The following is a 21625-nucleotide window of genomic DNA, read 5'->3' on the forward strand; positions in this document are numbered from 1 at the left end:
GCCTGCGCCGTGTGGCATGAGGGATCTTAGTTCCCTGACCAGGGATCAAACCCATCCCCCTGCATTGGGAGCACAGAGTCTTAACCACTGGACCACCAGGGACGTCCCCATCCTTGAATTCTTAATACTGTTTCCTATCTCATAGGGGACCCTTTAAAATCTAGAGTCTTCTCTGGGCATTTTTAAGGTGCCTGCCATTCAAGATTGTTTTATTTTGTTAGGGCTTTCCTAGAGTGCTGGAGACTCTCGGGAACCGTTTTTCTCTATTTTAAAAGCTGCCCAAACCAAAGAGATACGTGTCACTGGGTGATAACCAGTGCGTGATTGAAACTTCAGTGGGGTGCGCGTGTGTGCGTGCATGGGTTGGTGGGGGGCGCTGACTGACTTCAGGACCCTCCAAAACTAAGGTGGACTTAAATTCCTAAATTGGGAAACTCAGAGTGTCAGGAAAATACATGCTCAAAGGTAGATGAGGCAAAGTAAAAGATAACTAATTTGGATCATTACTAAGCCAGTCAGGGTCAATGGAAAAAAAAAAAAGATCTGTTCTCAGTTCCTTAAAGCATATATATAGGGGTAGGGGTGGGCAGAGAAAAAGGAAAGAAAGAAAGAAGGCGGCAAGCGGTGAAAACAGAATTTATGGTGGGAACCCATCAGACTGTAATTTGTAGTGAAACTTGAAAATGTATTTCTTTATTCCAAACATGATCTACTTCATTGTTTTCCCTTTTTAAGGTACTGGCATAAACAAATGCTCACTGTGAAGAAATAATTTTAGAAAATGGCTCTTGATGATCCTAGAATCTTTTTCATTCAATGAGGGGTTTTAGAGTCAGTTATTTAAAAGTGAATTGGACCTAGATAGAACTTTGAAATTGCATGCTCGGTGACACACTCGGGCATTTTCAGAAATTGTATCTCCATTTTCCTGAGCTCAGAATTAGAGACAAGACTACCTCTTCGAACACATCACAGTTGAGACATTAAGAGGCATTAAAACTTCCATTTTCTTTTCCTCTTCTCCAAAATCACTGCCTTTACATTTTTATTCCTGGATACTGCTGAAGGTAAAAAAAAAAAAAAAAAAAAAATGCTCTCATGAGATTTCTCTGAGATGAGCAAGTTAAATAAAATGTCATGTGATAACGACTCTGAACCAGCCCCTTTTCTTAGATTTTAAACTCACAGTGTAGAATTTGTACCCACTGAGTGTTCATCCCCGTGTGGTCACTGGTAGTGAAAAGGTGACCACAGCTGAGCACCGTAGTCAGTCCCTCGCCCAAAGTAGACCCCCAGTCAATAGTTATTCAAGAAATAAGTTAAATATCTAACAATGTGGTGCATCCATGAAGTGGAAGAGACATTAATGTGAGATGTCAGTTCATATTTGTTATCAAGGAGATACAGATAATATGACCTCATCTTGATCTGCCTGTCTGTATTTGGGTGAGATTACATCAGAAGCCCCTGATGGATCTCCTTGCTCCGTTCTTGCTGCTCTGTACTCTGTTCATCACATAGCAGCCGAAGTGAGCGCTTCAAAGGAGATGAGTCAGACCGTTGCAGTCCGTGGATTAAAGCCCTCCGTTGGCTTTCCATCGCTCACAGATGCCAGTGAAGCTTGTGGCCTTCGACCTGGCATGACCTGGCTCTTGCCCACCTCTCTGGTCCACTTCTTTCCCTGCTCTTAAGTCTGGCTTCCTTTCAGTTCCTGCAGTGGATGAGCTTACTCTGTTCCAAGACTCTTTTAACCAGCTCCTGGATCTGCCCAGAATGGTCTTCCCCTATACCCTCCCACGACTGGTCCTCCTCAGTCAGCTCTCAGCTCTGATGCCGCCTCCTGGTGAGGTCCCTTCCTTCACCTCCCCGCATCAGTTATCACCACCTCATCCTGTGTTATTTTCTTCATAGCTCTTGACTATTTGAAATTGTTTACTTGTTTGTTGTTGATTTCCCCAAGAGAATATAAACTGCCATGAGGGCAGGGACCTCGGCTGTCTTGTTTATGTTCTGCTCCCAGCCCCTCACTGTCAATGATCAAGGAACAGTCAATAAGTGGGGAAAAGTATGGAAGGATATGCCCCAAAATATTAATAGTGAAGATTACTAAGAGAAGGATGAGGGTAACTTTAATTGATTGTTTTTTCTTTTTGTTCATTTGTATTTATTTCCTAATTTTTCTGCAGAGATTGTGAATTACGTACGCACACAGTCCTTTCTAAATTACTCAGATGTTTAGCCAGGCTTAAGGAGGTGTTTTTAAGGCTTCCAGCCATTAGAATGCGTTATATGCATCCTTTCTGTGTAGTGGGTGCTGAATAACTGTTCAGTGGGTTCACTGAAACCTTTATTCTAAGGGAAGACATTTGCCCCCAAGTTCTGTAGTTGGGTGCCCACCCGAGTCCGTGGGTGGGAGGAAAGCCCGCGTGACCTGCATCGAGGTGCAGATGCAGGGAGCTGTGTCTCCGGGTTTCTGACTTTCATCCCAGTGCTGTGCTCCTCTCTGGCAATCACAGAGTTCTTTTGCTCCAGGGAGAATCCATTATAAACAGCTGCACATGGGGCACTAGCGTGTGATGTGCTTCGGTACACACTGCTTTTTTCAAAGAGAATGTGGAGCCTCTCGCCTTACATGGAACTGAGAGTCTGGGTGAACTGTCTGCCTGTCTTCTGCCAGAAAAAGAACCTACCATGTCGTTTATCCTTTCCAAGTCACTTGACGTTAACAGTCACTTGGCCGGTACTGATTCTTTTTACTAATGCTTTATATCTTAGAAATGTAACAGGTAGAGTAATTGTGGTCTTCGAATAGTTATTTCTTTGTTGTTGTTGTTGTGGGGTGTCTTTTTATGCGCTTTTTTCCTTCTTCACTTAGTTAAAGTCTGAGCCGGTAAACTGTGTGCCATTTGCTTCAGCGTCATATAGCACTAAATACTTCAGTGGTCCAGTATCTTAACAAAAGTAGATTTTCCTTAGCTATGACGCTGGGTGGCTAGGGTTCTAGCTAGTTTGTGAAGTCCGTATCCTGTGTGTTTTAACTCTAATGTTATATTCTGGAAATCTGTGCAAATTGGGGGCAGGGGCGTAGGGGGAAGAATCCAAGAAGAGAAAACTTGCTGACGAGCTTAGAAACAGAAAGAAGCTATTACCTCAAACACCAAAATCATGGGTTTTCGTCACATGGATTTGCGTCATTTCACATTCAGTGGAAGATTCCGTTACTACCACAGCCCTAAAGTACCTTGTACATTGCATGTCCATGTAGCGTAAGTCAGACTGACTGTTCCTTCCAAATTTAGGTATAGGCAGCTAGACAGTGAGTGATGAAAACGTGTTCTATTATTTATACTACAAATGCCAGGCAATTCATAGAAAAAAAATCATTGTTCAGAGCACTGCGAGAGCAGTCCCGTGAGATGTGCCCGGAGTGGGAGTGATTTATATTCAGGATCCCCTGATGGTAGGGAGCAGCTATCCAGACCGCTTCTAGAGCCATGCCCGGGTGTACAGTTGGGTAGAGCCGCTTTCCATCCGAAAATAGGCACTGCTTAAAGGAAAACACTTCACACTGTGACACGCGATCGTTTCTGATTGTGCGCGGTTCTGATCGCTCCGTGTAAAGCTGAGGAGGAATAATCCGTAGGACCTGGAGGCCTCCTCACTTCCACCAAGATCTCCTGTGCTCTCTAGAGTTCCATGATTTTTCTGATCCACCCCCCCCAACCCCCTTTTCTTTGGCTTCATAGCAACAAGGTACACCCAACAGAATCATCCCCGGGTACTTCTGATTCGATGAGCAATGACAGTTCCGAAGAAAAGTTGACTTAATTCCAGTGGTGGGAATACGCCCCCCGAAAAAGCAAAGCTGCAGTGGGTGTAAATGGGGCCTGGTGAGAGATGCCGGAGGAGTGGAATGGGTCCCAGGGACACGGAGCACCAGAAGGTTGCCGCCTGCTTGGCTCAAAGGCCCAGCAGTGGGGCCAGCTATTGTGAAGCCCCTCTGCCAGACGAACAGGGACCCTTCTCTGGTCACAATAGCCATTCACGCTGAGCAGCCTCATTAAATATTCAGCCTGTGCTTCCGGCAGCTCATTAGGGCCGCAATGAGCAGTGACGTGGCTGCAGGATAGCCGAGGGCCTGCCGGCCGGCAGCAATAGGCAGAGGCTGAGTGAGCTGCCGATGGCTTTTCTTTTCACTGCCCGTCCTGTGATGACCAGTGTTTGCTCCCTGCTTTGTCTCAAGTCCAGGTAAAAACAAAACAGAAGCCCCAACAAGCAGCTGACACTTGAAGCCTTCGGCTCCTTGTTTCCCATGCTGTCTGGCCAGGGCCTGGGATTTTGAGTGCCTGCCCCCTGGAAGCCCTCTGACCCCCTTCAAGAGCTGTCTGGGGCTCCGAGGGCCTTCGCTGAGCGCTAACAATGTGCTGCTATTGTGTGCTTGGGCTGTTTGATGACTGCGTTTGGGAGGGTTTGAGGTGTGCTTTGAACTTGGCGCTAGGGGTTTAGAATAGCAAATTCTTCCTCTGGAACAGGTTGAATTTGGGAATATTGTGGGCTAAGACTAGCAGTTTGTACAGCAGGTTTACACAGTCCGTGCCAACTTTTCATGTTTCTGAGTGGTTCATTACTAAGTTTTTTCCCTTTTAACTCTGAGGATGGGTATGGTATAATAAAAAATGGATATTCTTCAGCTATTTGGGGTTCTTCCAATTGGCTGGATATTGTCCTTCTTGTATCTTGTTACTTTCCCATGGGTCTGCACTCAGTGCTGGGTGAAATTTAAAGCTGGGAGAATCTGAAAGAAGAATTGAAAGATGGTGAGCTCAGACAAAGTGTATTTCTCTTCTCTCACTGTTTGCATGTTTTTCTGTTTCCTGTACAGAAAATGTTTTCAGACAGCTCATTTCTATGTGGAAGATAGCAGTTCACCTCGGGTGGTCCCCAATGAAAGTATTCCTATCATTCCTATTCCGGGTAAGTAAGACACGACTCCTATTTCCAGTGGGCTATGTTTTTCTCTTTTGTTCTCAGTGTTATGTGACAGCCATGACAAAATATTATTTTTATAACCTTTTCAAGCTTGCCCAGTCTACTAGAGCCTTAACTAAGGGTAATTTAATGAAATCTATACTCCTTTACATATCTGCCATGTAATGAAATCATCTTTCAGGGGAACAAATAACTATGAGTTCATATAGTGTAGATTCACAAGAGGGAAGGGAAGAAACAGTAGAAAAAAGGGGAAAGCGTACTTAACGTATTTGCAACCTACTTGGACTAAATTTCGTTCTGATAGGTAATTTGTGCTTGCTTTTTTAAAAAAAAATCACAATTTGAAATACTGGGTTTTTTTGTTTGTTTTTTTTTTAAGATTTCTACTAAGATTCCTTACTCTGAAAATATTGATTACCTTAGTGCTGGAAGTTTTGGTTCTTAGGCTGTTTGTGTGGAGATCTAGGGAGATGTTCTTGATCTGGTGTCTGTTTCATGTGTCCTTGGTACAAACAGGAAACACTCAGTTACTGCTAGGGATAGGGATTGGTGGAGGACACTAGTAATTCCTAACAAATGCCGTAGACGTTAGAAGTTCAGCAGCGGGTTTGCTGGGATAGATGGCATGAGGGATTTGAAGATGTCTCCCGCTATTTTTATTTTGCGTCCCCTTCCATTTTGCCAGGATTGAACTCTCTTCCTCTGGCTTGCATTTTGTACTTGTAAATACCTACCTTCAGATATCTTATACATTCATCCTCTTGACATTATTCTTTTGTAAGCAGAGGCACTACTTTTATTAAGTGCCACCTCCCATATACCCGCATAGCCCACTTGTCTGCCTCATTCTCCAGGATGGTTTTCTTCATCATCTAATATACCATATATTTTACTTGTTTGTTTATGGTCCCCCCAACTACAATGAGAGCTTCCTAAAGGCAGGTGGGTGTCTCCTTAGTGCTAGAATAATACCTGGCATGTAGTAGGCATTCTCAAACTCTCTGAATGAATGAATGAACGAATGAATGATAAATATCAGCAAATCTTCCTTAGGGTTCTTAAAAGATCATAGCTGTGAAGCTCAGAGGTGCAGTCCTTCTCTGAGTACCCAGAAGGAGTGCTGCTGTTGTTTGCTTATCTTCTCTAGGTGCAGTTATGGTTGGGGACTTACTTGGCCCATTATGTCTCTATGTGATAAGTCATTAGATATTGCTGGAATTGGCCATGTTCTCTCCATTCTGGTCAGCTTCTCTCACTAAAGCTTGCCCCACAGAAAACAGAACAATAGCAGAAAAGTGTCTGGGTAAGTACCCTACTGGATCATTTTGTGGCCGCTGAATGATTCCCATACAGATGGGATAGGTTTTGTGTTACGTTCATTCTTCTCTGCTGACCCTTGACCTTTATTGTTGGTGGCAGAGATTGCACTCTTGCCTTTGAGAGGTGGCAGACAGGAATCAGCCCACCATTCCCAGGGAATAAGTTTTGTTGAATCTACCAGATTTGCGCAGCAGCTGTGCATAATCATTTTCCTCTTGCATCACCTAGAGTATCTGTTGCCCTCTGGAAAATGCCTGGGAGACTCTCTCCTCTGAATTGATTCAGCTGACAAACACAGCTGTTGGGTAGCTGGGCAATTGAAATCCATTTTAAAAGGTTAAATGGTGAGATACTTCTTGGGCTGTCTTTCAGTTTTTAGTTTCTTTTCCCCCTGGATGGGGAGTCAGAACACCAAGGATCTTGCCCTGCCTCTGCCATGAAACCTTTGGTCAATGCCTTGACCTCTCTGAGCCTTAGTTTCCAGAATCTGCAAAGTGAGCAGGATGTCTGCCCTACTTGTAAACGACGCAGTGTTAAAGATCAAATAAGGGGCTTCCCTGGTGGCGCAGTGGTTAAGAATCCGCCTGCCAATGCAGGGGACACGGGTTCGAGCCCTGGTCCGGGAAGATCCCACAGGCGGCAGAGCAACTAAGCCCATGCACCACAACTACTGAGCCTGTGCTCTAGAGCCTGCGAGCCACAACTACCGAGCCTGCGTGCCACAACTGCTGAAGCCCACCCGTCTAGAGCCCGTGCTCCGCAACAAGAGAAACCACCGCAATGAGAAGCCCTCACGCAGCAACGAAGACCCAGTGCAGCCAAAAATTAATTAATTAATTAATTTTTAAAAAAAGATCAAATAAGATGGTTTGTGTCAAAACACTTCAGAAAGCTTAAAGGAAGCCAGAAGTGTCAGCTGTGGAAGCTTTCCTTCCCAAATCATGATATCGCTCAACCCGGCAGCTATGGAGAGCAAGCATTTGCATGGTCCCCAGGTTAAGACTGTCCCAAACACTGATCCACTAGGTGCAGCCGACTTCGCCATGCTCTTGGGCTTGGACTTTAGGACTTCGGTTCCCCGGAATCCTCAGAAAATGCCATCAATCGTACCTGCCTTGCCACACCTCTGAGTAGCTGTCTCGGACCAGAAATGCTTTTGAATGTTCTCTGCTTCATTTCCCAGCAGGCTGTTTAATCACCAAGTTATTAAATACTCACAACCCAAAGACATTTCTTTCAATGTGAGTTTCTCCTGATTCTTACTCACTGGTGGTAGAAGTACATGGAAGGAAAAATGTCTTCAGATTCTCCATTGACTGAGAAATCCATTGTATCCAGTTGGGCCTCCCTTGGCATAAGTAGGTGCATCCTTGATGAGTTGTAACACGTTTGTGAAAATGAATTACTTTAAATGCTGTAATGCAGTGTGGCGTGAAAGGACTTACCTGCCGAAACCAAAAGTGAGACTGCTCTTTCACTGTTTTCTCAGGTTTTTATAGACAGCAATAGCCTTCACTAGGGGCATGCCTAGACAGAAAACTTATTTCACCCTTAACTGGGAAGAAGTTACCCTACATGACCCTTCTTTAAAAATATTTCAACTTGATCACAATCTTATTTTTCTTAAACGAAAGTACATAGTCCTATTTAATAGTTAAATTTGTAAAGTAGTTTGTAATTTTACTTTAACAATCCATGACTGTATTTATTCTTAAGGTTTCTTCCAGTTATTACACTGCAACTATGTCTCGCATAGGAAAAATCAATATAAGGAAAACACGATTTTTTTTTTTTGAAATCACACGTTTTTTTCACTCTATTAAAGGTTTCAGCACAATTTTTCTTTCTTGGAGACCTCCTTGGGATCATTTTAAATGATTTAACTTAAGAATTATCTAATTGTTTTTGTGTCTTAAAAATAGTAGGACATTTATAGAGCTTATACGGAATACTTATTCTGCCCACCGGATCTCACTTATATTTCATCTTTGTTCAAAACCTAATAAGAAAGACTACTGGGCCCTAAATGTATCAACTTATCATTTGAACCCCTCATTTGCTGTGACTGATTTTTTTAAAAAGATATTTCTGGACAACGACCAGTAAACTGAACCATTATATAGATTTAAAATGTGGGCAACAGGATGAGACTGAAAATTCAGGTACTGAACTGTTGCAAAATAAGAGTTCCTAGGTCATCATTGTAAAATGTGTAATATACTCTGATCCTAGAACTTATTTTACACTTAACCTTTTTCAGAAAACATCATCATCGTCATCTAATACTTATTGAGCATTTATTGATTAAAACTACGTGCTTTATTTTTCACTACAACCTTAGGGAAAGAGGTGCAATCAGTATCCCCATTTCACAGATGAAGAAACTGAGGCTCAGAGACATCATTTAATTTCCCTGAGGTTACGTGGACAAATGGCGGAGCTAGCATCGGAATCTTTGTGTGACTTCTAAGTCCAGATGCTTAGAAATGTCTCTGCCACCTCTTGGCATGCTTCTCTGACAGTCCTGATCTCTCAAGACTTCAGGCTCCTCATTTGGATTTTGCTTCATTAAATCAAGACATTTTCAAATACATGTGACTGTTCTCTTAAATTTTTCTGAGTTGTTGTTCTTTATCATTTTCTTCTTCTTTCACTAGCACTGACCACTTGCTTTTCCATTAAATTCTCTTTCATCCTCCATGAGAGAGTTTCATCATTCTTCTGTTGAAGTTTCCTCCATAGCAAAAAAAAAATTCTCTCCTCTTACCTTGTTTCCTAGTCATTTATTCTCTTCTTTCCTAAGAAAAAGACTCCTCCCCCACCCCACCATCAATATCTCCATTCTCCATTCCCTATGCAAAAGTAGGTCTGTGTGATTTAAATGCTTTGAGGAGCAACTCACAAACATGTTGAATGTTGAATAAATTTAGACACTAAATCACCAACTTTTGGATGATTCTGCTGAGGTTTAAATTCACAAATAAACAGCTCTGCTCTTGAAATCCCAAAGCATAAGTGAAGTCAATGAGTTACGCTGACTTTTAAAAAGTATTATAAAATAAATGAAACGTTAAGGAAAGCTTTGCTAACCTTTGCTAACCTTTTGCTAACCTTTCAATACTCATCTCTTGGAGGCAGCAGTCTATAGGAATTTTTGAGGAATTTTGAGTTATCAGTTTTACTAAATCTAACTGTAATTTAGGAATTTAGAATCTTCAGGGTGTTCTGGTTTAACTGGCAAAGACAGTGGTGTGAGAATGAAGACTTTTTTTTTTCCTGGTCTCACCTACATCTCTGTAAAATGTGGAAATTGTAAAGCCAGTATGGTGGCTAAGGTTAGTTATCCCGCCACATGAGAAGGAACTCCACACGCAAGAGTATTATTATCCAACAGGAAAGAGGTGCTTTTGAGGTTAAGTTCCAATCACTAGAGAAGTGACATCAATTCTTTTATTAGGAAATGTTTAAATTGTGGTACCTGCTCCATGTATGATGCATGAGAAAAGTGGGGGATTTTCTTCCAGTTCAGTTAAATTGTGACTTCTTCAGGAGAATGAAAGGAGAGACTGCAGGCTTTGACTCAATATTTTTCACTAATGGGTTTTCAAAATCAAATGTTCCATGCTTACTGGTCTCCCATGGTTACTGTGGGAGGATAAAGCGTAATTGAACGTAATAACCTAGCTATCAGCCCCCTTCTAGCGTTCTGTCTTCTAAGATATTGAAGTAGCCACAAATTTCTGTCCTTTAAGGTCCATGTTATTCTTAGCATCTACAAATATTTTACAAAATCTACTGTTTCCCACTTTGGGATATTCTTTTGAAACAATAAGCTTGAATAAGATTTTTGCTGTAGTTATTAATGAAGCATTACATACAATATGTCATCTACAAATTATATTCACTGTATTATGCCACTTATACTTTTAGATTTTCGTTGTATATAGCTTTTTAAAGCCAGAACTCAGGTCATGAAATTAGCCCATTCATGGAGCATGTTGAAAGGGCTTTTCCAAACGTGCATGTTGTCAAACACAAATGTCCTTATAAATGCTTTTTTTCTGGATATTAGAAAATCTAACTTTCTAATAAGAGCATTACAAAACAAAATGTTGCTGCTAACCAGTAGCTTAGAAATCCAGAAATGATTCATGCCTTTCCCGCAGTTAAAATACATCTTAATAATTTGAAGGTCACTGGCTTCAGCAGGGCGCCAGCACATAAAGGGGTTTTAAACATGCAGTTTAAAACCCTTGGGATTAAACCAACCTTGTTGGCATATTTTATTTATACAGAGATTATCTCCAAAGGAGATTCATTGGTCTTTTGACTATAATGAAGCCCTTTCTTTATTGACTTCATTGTGCCATAAATGAAAAGAGATTTCTTTTTATGGCAGGAAATAAAATGTTCCCATCTCCACAACACTCCTTGCATCCTAAGAGTCTGATTTAGACAAAAATCTATTTGTTGTGTCCTAAGTCAGGAACTAAAAATCTTGATAATCTTCTTTTATTTCCTGTTTGCTTTATCTTCCTAAGGTGACACAGGTATTGCCAAGCACAGAGAGAGGCCTGAACTTGGCCTCTGAGAGGCTGAGGGGGCAGATAAGAAGGGGACCGAGTTCCGAATATTGAGGTCTGTCCACTACAGGGGTGGTTAGCAGTCCCTGGTAACAGCCCAGTTGCGGGGCGTGGGGTTGGAGAGAGGTCTGAGCACGACTGACTTGACCCAAGTACTGTGCTTTATAGGCTCTCCCTTCCCTCAGATAGATTTGGTTGGGATTTGGAATAGGGTTGAAGGAACTGCTAAGGGTTAAATGAACTTTATAGAGATTGGCCTCAGTAAGTGACTTAAGGCCCTCCAGAATCTTAATGGTAATTTTATATGTACCCACAGCCTGCCAGAGTGACAAGCAAGCAGCAATATTTTGTTAAACAGTCCTTAAGCCAGTCAACCCCACAGCTAAGCATCTTGGCAGGAAGGTAAATCCTATGACACTTTATTTACCTGGCATCATCAAGGTGACCAGAATATCAGTGTGAATTTTCCAGGTAACCGAAGTTTACCCTTAAAGCCAAAGCGATTCGTTTCAGCCCTTTTTTGTTGTGGTTGGAGAGCTTCTTTAAAATGTATTATATGGTTCTCTGCCCTCTCTAACCCTGTATGTTCAATTTAAGATCTAGAGAGGTCATGCAAGGTGGTGGAAGAAGCCAGCTTTGGAGTCAGCCTGGCCCCGCCACTTCACGATGACAGTAGACCTTGGCCAAGTTCTTTGGTTGTCTTAGCCACATTTTCTACATCCATAAAATAGGGGTCATGACAGCCCCTAGATCATAGGATCATGCATGTAAAGCGATTAGCACCTAACAGTAAATCATAGCTTTGTGCATTTACTAAATGCCAAGCACTCTTGTAAGTACTTACGTTATCTAGTTTACTGTGCATAACGCTCTGTGAGTTAGGTGCTTATGATTTCCGTTTAGAGATGAGGAAAGGGAATCACAGAGAGGTGAAGTCACACCACCAGGCAGACTGGCTCTGGCTTCTGGCACTTACTCCACTGCCTCTGGATGGCTGATACACAGGAAGCATTCCGTCAGTGGTGGCAGATAAGAGTAACAACTACACAATTTGACTGAGTTGCAGGCTAAAGACCCTACCACCAAGCAGCGTACTGGGCGGGGCCCTCTGCAGCGCCTCCCTGTGGTGGATGTTCAGGGATGCTTGGGTGCTGATTTTTTTCTTTCGAATTTCAAACCAAAAATTGCTAAGTTTTCCCCTTTTTGTTTATTTAATCTCTTGTTCCTTAAGATTAAGAGATAGCAACTTTGGCATGGGTGATTTCCCTCTAATGGCTCTGAGGATGTAAATACAACAGAGACATAACCACAGATTTGGGAAGCAACTTTTCTTTTTTTTTTTAATTGAAGCATAGTTGATTTACAGTGTCGTGTTAGTTTCTGGTGTACAGCAAAGTGATTCAGATATATATATGTATATTCTTTTATACATATATATATATATATATATATATATATATTCATTCTTTTTCTCATTCTTTTCCATTATGGTTTATTACAGGATATTGAATATAGTTCCCTGTGCTATACAGTAGGACCTTGTTGTTTATCTGTTTTATATATAGTAGTTTGTATCTGCTAATCCCAAAGTCCTAATTTATCTCTCCCCCACCCCTTTCCCCCTTTGGTAACCATGCCTTTGTTTTCTATGTCTGTGAGTCTGTTTCTGTTTTGTAAATATGTTCATTTGTATCATATTTTAGATTCCACATATAAGTGATATCATATGGTATTTGTCTTTCTCTGTCTGACTTACTTAGTATGATAATCTCTAGGTCCATCCCTGTTGCTGCAAATGGCAAAATTTCATTCTTTTTATGGCTGAGTAGTATTCCATTGTGTGTGGATAAATAGATAGATAGATAGAACATATCTTCTTTGTCCATTCTTCTGTCGATGGACATTTAGGCTGTAGAAGCAACTTTTCTTCATGTTCACATGCATTTTTCTTTATTTCCTGCAGTTTTGCATTTGAGGTCAACATTAACCAGCTCTTTTTTTCCTCCTTGGAATCTCTCACCTTCTTACTTTCTTCTCAGTAGACGTTCACCCTCTTCTAATGCTCTGCTTTTGATGAGAACAAACCAGAGACTAATTTCAGGCTTCATCAGAAGTAGTACATGAGGATGTTCTGTTGTGGACTGACCGAAATAAAAAGCCTCTTAAATGCCAAATTTAGTTCCAACCACAAAAGGCTAACATCTTGGAACAAAGTATAAATGATGTTATTTAATAACAACAGCCCACTTTTCTTGATCCTCAACTGACTATATCAAATATTTTATAATGGCATGATTTAGTGGGAATAGTACTTATCCCATTTTTGCCTAATTTAAACCTTTGGTATCTGAAAGCTCTGTATGTAAAAATATTGGCACAAAATTACACAGTAACATTTTACCAGATTAACCGAGATACTCTGATTCCTTGCTTTTCCTTGAAACTGTGCTCTGAGAATGAAGGCAGTGTGTCCCAGTGCATGCGAGCACAGGCTTTGGGCTTAATACACCAGGATTCAAATCTCAGCTCTGCCACTTAGTAATTGTGTCACTTCAGACAAGTTGCCTCAGTCTCCTTATATGTAACATGAAGATGACGACATCCTCTTTACCTAGTTCTTGTGAAGATAAGTGTATGGAAAGCATTGAGCACAGTCCTTGGCAATCAGTAAGGTCTCTCTTCACATTTATATCGACTCTATCGTTAGACCATTTCACTATAGCATAATAATCCAACCTCTAACCTGTAGTCAGTGAAAACGTCTCTACTTTGATTCCAGCTCTTTTCCTTTTCTTTGTGTTTCTCCCCCATCACCCCTGTGTCAGCAACATTTATATACTCACCTAAGTCATCAAATCCATCCCTTCTGTGGCACTCGTCGTCCTCACCGTGTCATTACACACTGTTCGTGCTCTTACTTTCTTATGTTCATTGTAACAAATGTTTCCCTTGGGCAGACACCATCTCCCTAATATCTGGCTAAGTCCTAGGTGCTCAGTAAATGCCTCTTCCAGTGGCTTCCCGTTCACTGTGACCCAGACAACAGCTGTTCTCTCCCAGTCGGAGCACTCTTTGCCTTGTCTCCGTGGCCAGCTTCCACTGCCATACTCCAGGCTTCAGTTAATCTTTCTGAGCTTGTGTTCCCAACTATAAGATGAGTATGAAAATAGTACCTATCTCTTAGGGCTTTGGGGAGGAATGAGTACATGTTAATACATGTAAAGGGCACAGAAGGTGCCTGGTCCATAGTTAGTGCCACTAATAGTTGCTACATTTGTTAATGAAACTCAGATGTATAGGTGGAAATAACATTTTACAGATGGATATCTTCTTATAACACAGGATCTCGCCAGATAAAAATTGAACAGATCAGGTCTATGATGCTGTCCTGATTGCTTGGCCTTCTGCTAGTTAATTTTATAATTAATCTGGCTCATGTTGAGAGAAATTTAATCGAAAAGCGATGTAAGAGGAAAACTATTAGGACTTCTAATTAGCTGTAGCCTTATATTCATCTTAATATTGAGGAAAAAAAGATTTACCGACCCCTCAGTTTCATTTATCTTGATTGAAAGACAAATAATGTATTATCTGGACTGCTGATGGTGGTCACTACGGCGTGTGTGTGTGTGTGTGTGTGTGTGTGTGTGTGTGTGTGTGTGTGTGTGTCTGCCTGTCTGGTAGTTTTATGACGTTACTGGTGGTGCCTGGAAACCCAGAGGAGTATGATTAGACTTCTTTGGATAAAGAATCAAATTGGAGCCTAGTGAGTCGTTTATTTCCATATACGATTATCATACTGAGCTCTGCTGGGTTTTGCTGCATCTAGCCGTGGAGGGAGCAGAGCAACTGATTTCTGGGCATGTGTGGTGTTAGCTTGGATAGTACAGTTGAGCACTTTGCAGGAAAAAATAATAAATTGTTAACCTAAAAGCATTTTTTTTAGCGACTTGAGCTGGGCTATGCCCTTTAAAACACCGTGGTATGTACCTTGCAGAGTAAAATACCTCTAAAGCTGATGTGTTTTGTCTTATTTTGAACTAGAGTCCATGTGCTTAATCATGGCACCATAAGTTTATTGGGAATCTCCAGTTCTAAACTATCACTGTGGAATAAATATTGCCCTCAGCCTATTATACTATTAACCCCACGTCACTCTACTCTTGGAAACAGCATTGTGTCTTCCATTTCAAAATAAATAGGAGAAAAGTGTTGCCTGCAGTCTGTAGGCTGGAGTGTTTGTGGGGCTAGGTTGTGACCCATCTTATTTATGTTGCCTCTTGTCTAAAGATGAGTTTATTCTTGGGTTAATCTTTTAGAGATGCTCCAGTTTTGTACACATTAGTCCTTCTCTCAACTTAAGGTCTTTTCTTTGCCACTTGATCATTATTGTAGAATTTGCTTACTTCTAAACATTTTAAGTGAAGTGATCAGATAATTTGGGAAATTTTTCTTGAACTGTGCATTCTGCTAAATATTCTGGGGAAACATTTTGGCTCGGCTTACTTTGTTAATGCTGGTTACATCATTATGGGAGCTATAGATTTCTTGGGCGTGCAAAATGATTGCATATTCATGAACATCTTCAATCCTGAAATATTTGTAAATAACTTGGCAATTTTTTTCATAAGGTGGCCTATTAAAATGATTAGGTCTTTAATTGTTCACACAGAAAGACTCTGTACGTACAGAGCACCCCCTATTTGATAAGTAACATTCCTCTGCTAAGCAGTTTGGATTATGAACGTTTATAAGTCACCTTAAACAAAGTATATGAGAGATGCTTTTTTCCGCTTTAGAATGATGCAAGTTTGAAAATGTCAATAGATGCAAAAAGCCACCCTAGAGCTTTGCTCTCTCGAAAGAAAGTAGAGAAGGAATGACATAGTCAATGTTAACTGTCACCAGATGAAGAGAAATCAGATTGTCAGGCCTGGATCTATAACATTCTTGCCAAAGTAGGACCTCATTTACACATACAGATCTTCATACCCTTTGCTAAGAAAAGCATCTGTGGCAGTTTAGATGTTTGTGCGTTTGCCAAAGATCTTTCACTCTGAATAAAGTAAATGTCATGTCTGTTGTTTATCTCAAATTCAGCAGAGTATTTTTAAAAGGAAATATTTGCGGGGGAGGGGCGAGGGAAGGAGGGAAAGAGGAGGTTGGGGAGCTCCAGTTAGCGGGGTGTGGCTGCGTTCCGGCAGTACTCAAGTAGCAGAGTGGATCTGGGTGAATCGGCTTAAAACACACTGGGGGCTCAGGAACTGAAAATGTCCTTTTGAAGTGACAACACTACAAATAAATTGCAATGTGGAGTCTTCCTGAATCTACACCTAGTCTGTCAACACCAAAAAAAATCCAGTTAATTCCATCAAACTGGTTATTTGGCATTGTGTAGACACAGCTGTCTTGAACGAAAATTGTGAACACTTAAACATAGATGGCATTGTACCCGAAGCCCGCTGGTACAGTGGCACCTGTCTGTAATTGTGTATAAAGATTGCTTAGACTTCAGAGATCAGAAATAGGACTTAGTTGTTCCAACTTCAAGCTGGACCCCACTGAATAGCAAGGTTTTGAAAAATGTAGGGTGTGATAACATTTCTTAACAAATAAGTACCCTTGGTAAGCTCAGAATTTTAGTTAAGAGTATGATGTGGTGATTTAACTACATAAGTTGCCTTGAATATAAAGAATAAAGGTAATAGTTTAAGACTGTTTTAAAACCCTGTGTAACCTAGCATTTAGGCGTTCAGAATCATAATGAGACCCTAATGTCAAGTAAATCCAGAGACTTTTCTTGAAGACATCTATTTCAGGTGATACAATTACATCAGTCTCTGCAAAAATCAAATATCTGTCTTCAGTAATCCCTTATCAGTGTTATTTGTTTATGGAAGTATTCTTTGTGACTCTGAATATTGTTTTATTCCCACAGATGACATGGAAGCCATTCCTGTCAAACAGTTTGTTAAACACATCGGTGAGCTCTATTCTAATAACCAGCATGGGTTCTCTGAGGATTTTGAGGTATGTTTCAAAACCGGAAATTTGTTTCCTGAAAGCTAACTCTTATTTTACAGGGATTTTTGTAAGCTTGAAGTGAATGTGTTTCAAGCATAACAGAAGCAGTCACTGAGGAGAGTGGGGACTTGATTCTCTTTTTTCTTTTCCTTACACTTAGAGTTTTAACAGGCCCTCTTTTCCCAGTAAAAATGAGGTGAAAGGGGGTTGCTTGTGCACTTCTGTGAAAGAACAGACTTAGTGGCAGGAAAGAGGCAACCTCAGATTCTCTCTTCATCTGCATTCTAACTGGGGCAGCAGTCATCATGCAAAGGACAGGGCTTCTCATTCTGTGTCACTTCTGGGATGTACAAGGTGTAGCGGAGACAGCAGATGTGAAGTCTGAGGGATCTGAAGCTGGCTCCACCAGGAGTGATCTTTAGTATCCTTGAGCCAGTCATTTCATTTCTGATCCCCAGTTCCCTCATTTTTGAAAATGGCACTGATGTCACCCCCAACCCCAACGATGTTGGAAAAAAACGAATGATTAACATCCTGGAAAGTGCTGGGTTAACTGTTAAGCCCATGCAAAGGTCGACTGTTGTTTTCGTGACTATTAACCCTTGGAGAGGAGACGTGGGTGAACGCTTTAAGAACTGGGACGTAGGAGACAAGGTAGAGAGCAGCGCGCACTACCCTGCCAGCTCTGGGTTTCGTGCCAGCTCAGCAATGACAGGGTGTCAATGAGGAGCTATTAAACAGACTGCCCTTTTCTTCACTGAGGCGCTTCACTAAGGCACATCTCTGGCAGCAAGAGTTGTGCCGAGGAGGCCAAGTTTTCATGGCAGCTCAGCTGTCTTCTAGCTTTGTGGGTAAGTCGATTCCTTTCTGTCTCGTTTCTGCTTTAAAATGGAAATGATGATGATGGCACTAACCTGCCCACCTCTTTTCACGAAATTGGTTCTGGGGATCACATGGAATACTGGAAGGTAAGCCCTTTGAGATCGCCCAGGAGCTATACAGCTGGGAGGTGCAGTTATTTCGCATGGAGAAGGAGAGAGAAAAAGAGGACCAGAAGCCCCTGTCTCTATGCAAATTTGGAGTCCCCCAAAGGCCATCCTAAAGGCAATTATATTGACAACTTGTTTTAAATTAAGTCCTTCTCCTAGCTTTTTTGTTTTCGTTTTATTTCTTGAGCAGAAGCAAAGCAAAGGTGGTAGAGAGAAGGCCCCCTCTGATTTATTCTGCAGTCGTATGTTTCATGGAACAAACAAAAACACGTCAAGTGTTTAACGCGGCTCTTAGATGCTGCCCCAGAAAAGGTGCCTGTCCAAGTACAAAGCACATGGTTTAAAGTCAAACGTTTTGTATTCATGAGGACAGCACATGTGTGTGGTGTTCAAGTGATTTAGTTCAATTGACTGTTGGCTGGATGACTGAGCAAGAATATTGAGGCATTTAACAATGTTGATGGTATTCGGGACAAACATTTATCCTCTAGAGACGAGAATTTGATCAGGATGATCAAATGCAACTCCAGTTTCTCAATTATTTATGATTTGAGGCCCCAGTGCTATTCATCACAGCTGGTTTTGACACCATTTAATTATTCAAAATAATCAGCTACACCTCTGTAAACTTGATCTGACTCAAAATGGGCTTCGCTGCATCAAAATCACGCCTGTTAACAAATCCTGGGCATCTGCACCCTATTTCTATCCTAAAAAGAAAACTGTGGCTAGAAGCTTTTGTCGCCTATATTGAACTCTCTAGCTTAAGTATTATTCTGGTAGTTTCAGGATTGGAACAGGGAGGGCGGGGAGGAGGGAGGCTTTGTTCTACTGTTGTTATTTCACAGTCTGTCCTGGTTTGAAAGGTTTCAAATCGGGGCTCTTCAGACTAGGAAGAACATCCTTTCTCCCTCAAAGAATAGTAAGACAGCCATGTAAAGGGGGAAATGAGACATAGAAAAGCTCACTAACATACTGTCATCATCTAATTTAGGGGGAATTTGAAGTATTTTGAAACAGTAGTAGTACTCCTTTTGGGTAGCTCTGCTAGAAAGGAAAATGGTAACAGGCTCTATAAGAAGCGATCAAGGCTGTTTTTATAAACAAGAGATAGTAATAGGCTGTAAAAAGGAGGTCAGGATGAGAGATTTTGTGTAATTTAACAACAATAAAACAAAACCCTCATATTAAGAGAGTGGTAACCTCAACCTCAGATTTCTTTTATGTGGAATAACGACGGCCAGCATCTACTTGGCACGGTTGCCTGGATTATTTTGCTCGTTCCTCAGAAATACCCCATGAGGTGTGTGCTATTTTACTGTCCCTATTTTGCAGATGAGGAAAGTTACCCATGAGAAAACTGAGGCATTGGGTGATTCAGTTACGAAGTGGCAGCAATAGGGTTTAAGACCAAGGCTTTCTGACTCAAGCCCACATGTTTAACCTTGATGCCCTCCAGACTCTCATCGAAGTAGTGTCCTATAATGAGCTGAAGTCAAAGGAGAGAGAACCAAGATTATCAGTGATTGTCTAAAACTGATCATGCAGCTGATGGGCCAGTGAGTTCCTTGGCAAGAAAAGGGCGGTGGGGGTGGGGGGGGGGAGCAGTCAAAATAAGGAGCCTCCCGCCCCCGCCAAGAGCACTGGGAGCCCAGTACATGATCTTTATGGGCTAGAGCCTTCCCAGAGGGCTGAGAATCTGACTTATAAAAATCTTATGTAACCTCTGAATAGAGGCCTAAAATTAGTCAAAGAACTAATCTTAAGACTATAGAGGAAACCACTGAACAGTGAATATTTGCCCATTAAGAGGAGTTAAAGCAACTCATTCTGCAGTTACTGAGTACCTAGCATTCTCTGAGTACCTGCTATTCTCCACAGGTACTGAGTACACCTACATGGTATAAGGCACACAGATGAATTGGACAGAGAGCTTGCCCTCAGGGAGTTCAGCCTGATGGGGGAAGACTAGAGTATACACAGCTAAAGTAGAAGGAGGGCAAAGCAAAATAAGTGCTAATACAGAAATGAAGTTCTGGAGGAGAGCAAAGGAGAAAGGCTCCTATGTATTTTGATTGGGTATTTCTGCAGAAGTTCTATTTGCCCCATCTTGATTTCAAATCTTGGAGGGAAATGGAAAAAAACAAAGGTGGTGAATAGCTGTCATACGTTCAGAACTTTGCTGCTTGGAGGAGAATGAGAAATGATTCACTGGTAATTTTGAGTCTTTGTTTGGAGGTGATGCTGAAAGCAAGCTTTTGGTCCTTGTCAGATAAATTTTGGAGGCTGTTAAAAGCTGGGGACATTATACCTCTAGCAGATTTTGCAGTCACTGGAAATAACGTCATTCCTTATGCCAGGATAGTGTTCAGTGACTGTTCCCTTGGCTACCTTAGCTGACTACAACCTCACTCTTCCCCGGCCTCCCCAGTCATAATCCAGGAGGCTTCCAGAGGCGCGATGCTAGCATATAATCTTTCAAGATCAGGGGAGCTCCAAGGCCCTGTGGGTCAACAGAATTAATAGGCAGGGGTCAGGAGCATCACAGGTTTAAAGGCTGAGTGCAGAGATGAGGCCAGAGGTCCAATACCCCTTGACAAGATCCTTTGGGGGATCAGGTCTGTTACAATTAACTCCAGCTGAGCTAAATTTGGGCCAGTTGCTCATCTTAAATCAAGAGAAGAAAGCTTTGTCCACCTGAGCTCATGTGCCAAGGGACCAGTGGCCACAATCGCTTTATGTAAGATGCAGAGTTCTCGTGTTGCCGATGACACACACCACGAGTTCCTGACAGAGGCGGAGAGCTGCAGAAAGAATGCTGCCTGCAGGATGGCAGAAAATGGCCCTGTCGAGTTTCCGGAGCCTCGGTGACAAAATGCCAGTGTGGGTCTTAAATGTCCCACAGGAAAACATTTTAAACCCTTATCATGAAAAACATCATAGTTGGTTAAGTTGAGGTTTTTATAAAGAGTGAGAAAAAACGTACGTTAGCCAAATTTCACAGATCGTACAGGAAAAATAATTCTATTTTATAGACCAGCTGCAGTATGATAGACACTGTGATGTACTCTCCAAAGATGGGTTGGTTTTCTGGAGGGGAAGGCAGTCATTTTAGATAAAGACATATGGATTCGGATGGGGGAGAGAAGGACAGGCATTCTTAGCAAGGAAAATGGCAGTGAAGCACAGAGCAGGAGGTCATACGGTCTGTTCAAGGGGCATAGAGTTAAAACTGTGTGGCATTGGGAAGGGAGTGGGTGGAAAATAGGATGGGACCTTGAAAGCCTGGCTAAGGAATCTGGCGTCTCTCTAGAGGTGTCTGAGTGAGAGAACAGCAAAGTCAAAGCAGCGTTTGAAGAAAATCAGGGCGGCAGCAGTTTGTAGCCTGAGCGGAGGAGAGTAGAGGTAGGAAGATGAGTGTGACCAGTACCTGGCGAGGGCCAGCTCTGAGTCCGACACTAAACAAAGCACTGAGCTGTGGTCATGACTTAACCTTGTGTACAGCAGTCCCCTGAACACAGTTGTGGGCTGCCTGAACTCAGGCACTAAGAAAGTTATACACACTCGGTCTAACACTTGGTCACCAGCTCCAAAATATTTCCTTCTCAGCTTGCTTCACTGTGAAGCTGAGTAATCTGAAAGATTTCTAGATCTGTTCTGGTTGGCTTCTTTTTTTCAATTTGAGCTACCGAATGGGAGGACAGTAGGTCACCATGT

The 21625-nt window shown here is 41.8% G+C and overlaps 1 protein-coding gene across 5 annotated transcripts in view; it reads left to right on the forward strand.

The window, feature by feature from the left end:
• The window catches only part of PTPRG (protein tyrosine phosphatase receptor type G), a 726426-nt gene that overhangs the window by 662957 nt on the left and 41844 nt on the right, over positions 1–21625 (forward strand). For all 5 annotated transcript variants that reach the window (XM_059940105.1, XM_059940106.1, XM_059940107.1 and 2 more), the window contains 2 exons: positions 4883–4974; positions 16834–16925. In XM_059940105.1, coding sequence (XP_059796088.1) covers positions 4883–4974; positions 16834–16925 — 184 coding nt within the window. The remainder of the gene's footprint in view (positions 1–4882; positions 4975–16833; positions 16926–21625) is intronic.

The sequence above is a fragment of the Balaenoptera ricei genome, chromosome 11 (assembly GCF_028023285.1).
Source record: "Balaenoptera ricei isolate mBalRic1 chromosome 11, mBalRic1.hap2, whole genome shotgun sequence".
Lineage (NCBI taxonomy): Eukaryota > Metazoa > Chordata > Mammalia > Artiodactyla > Balaenopteridae > Balaenoptera > Balaenoptera ricei.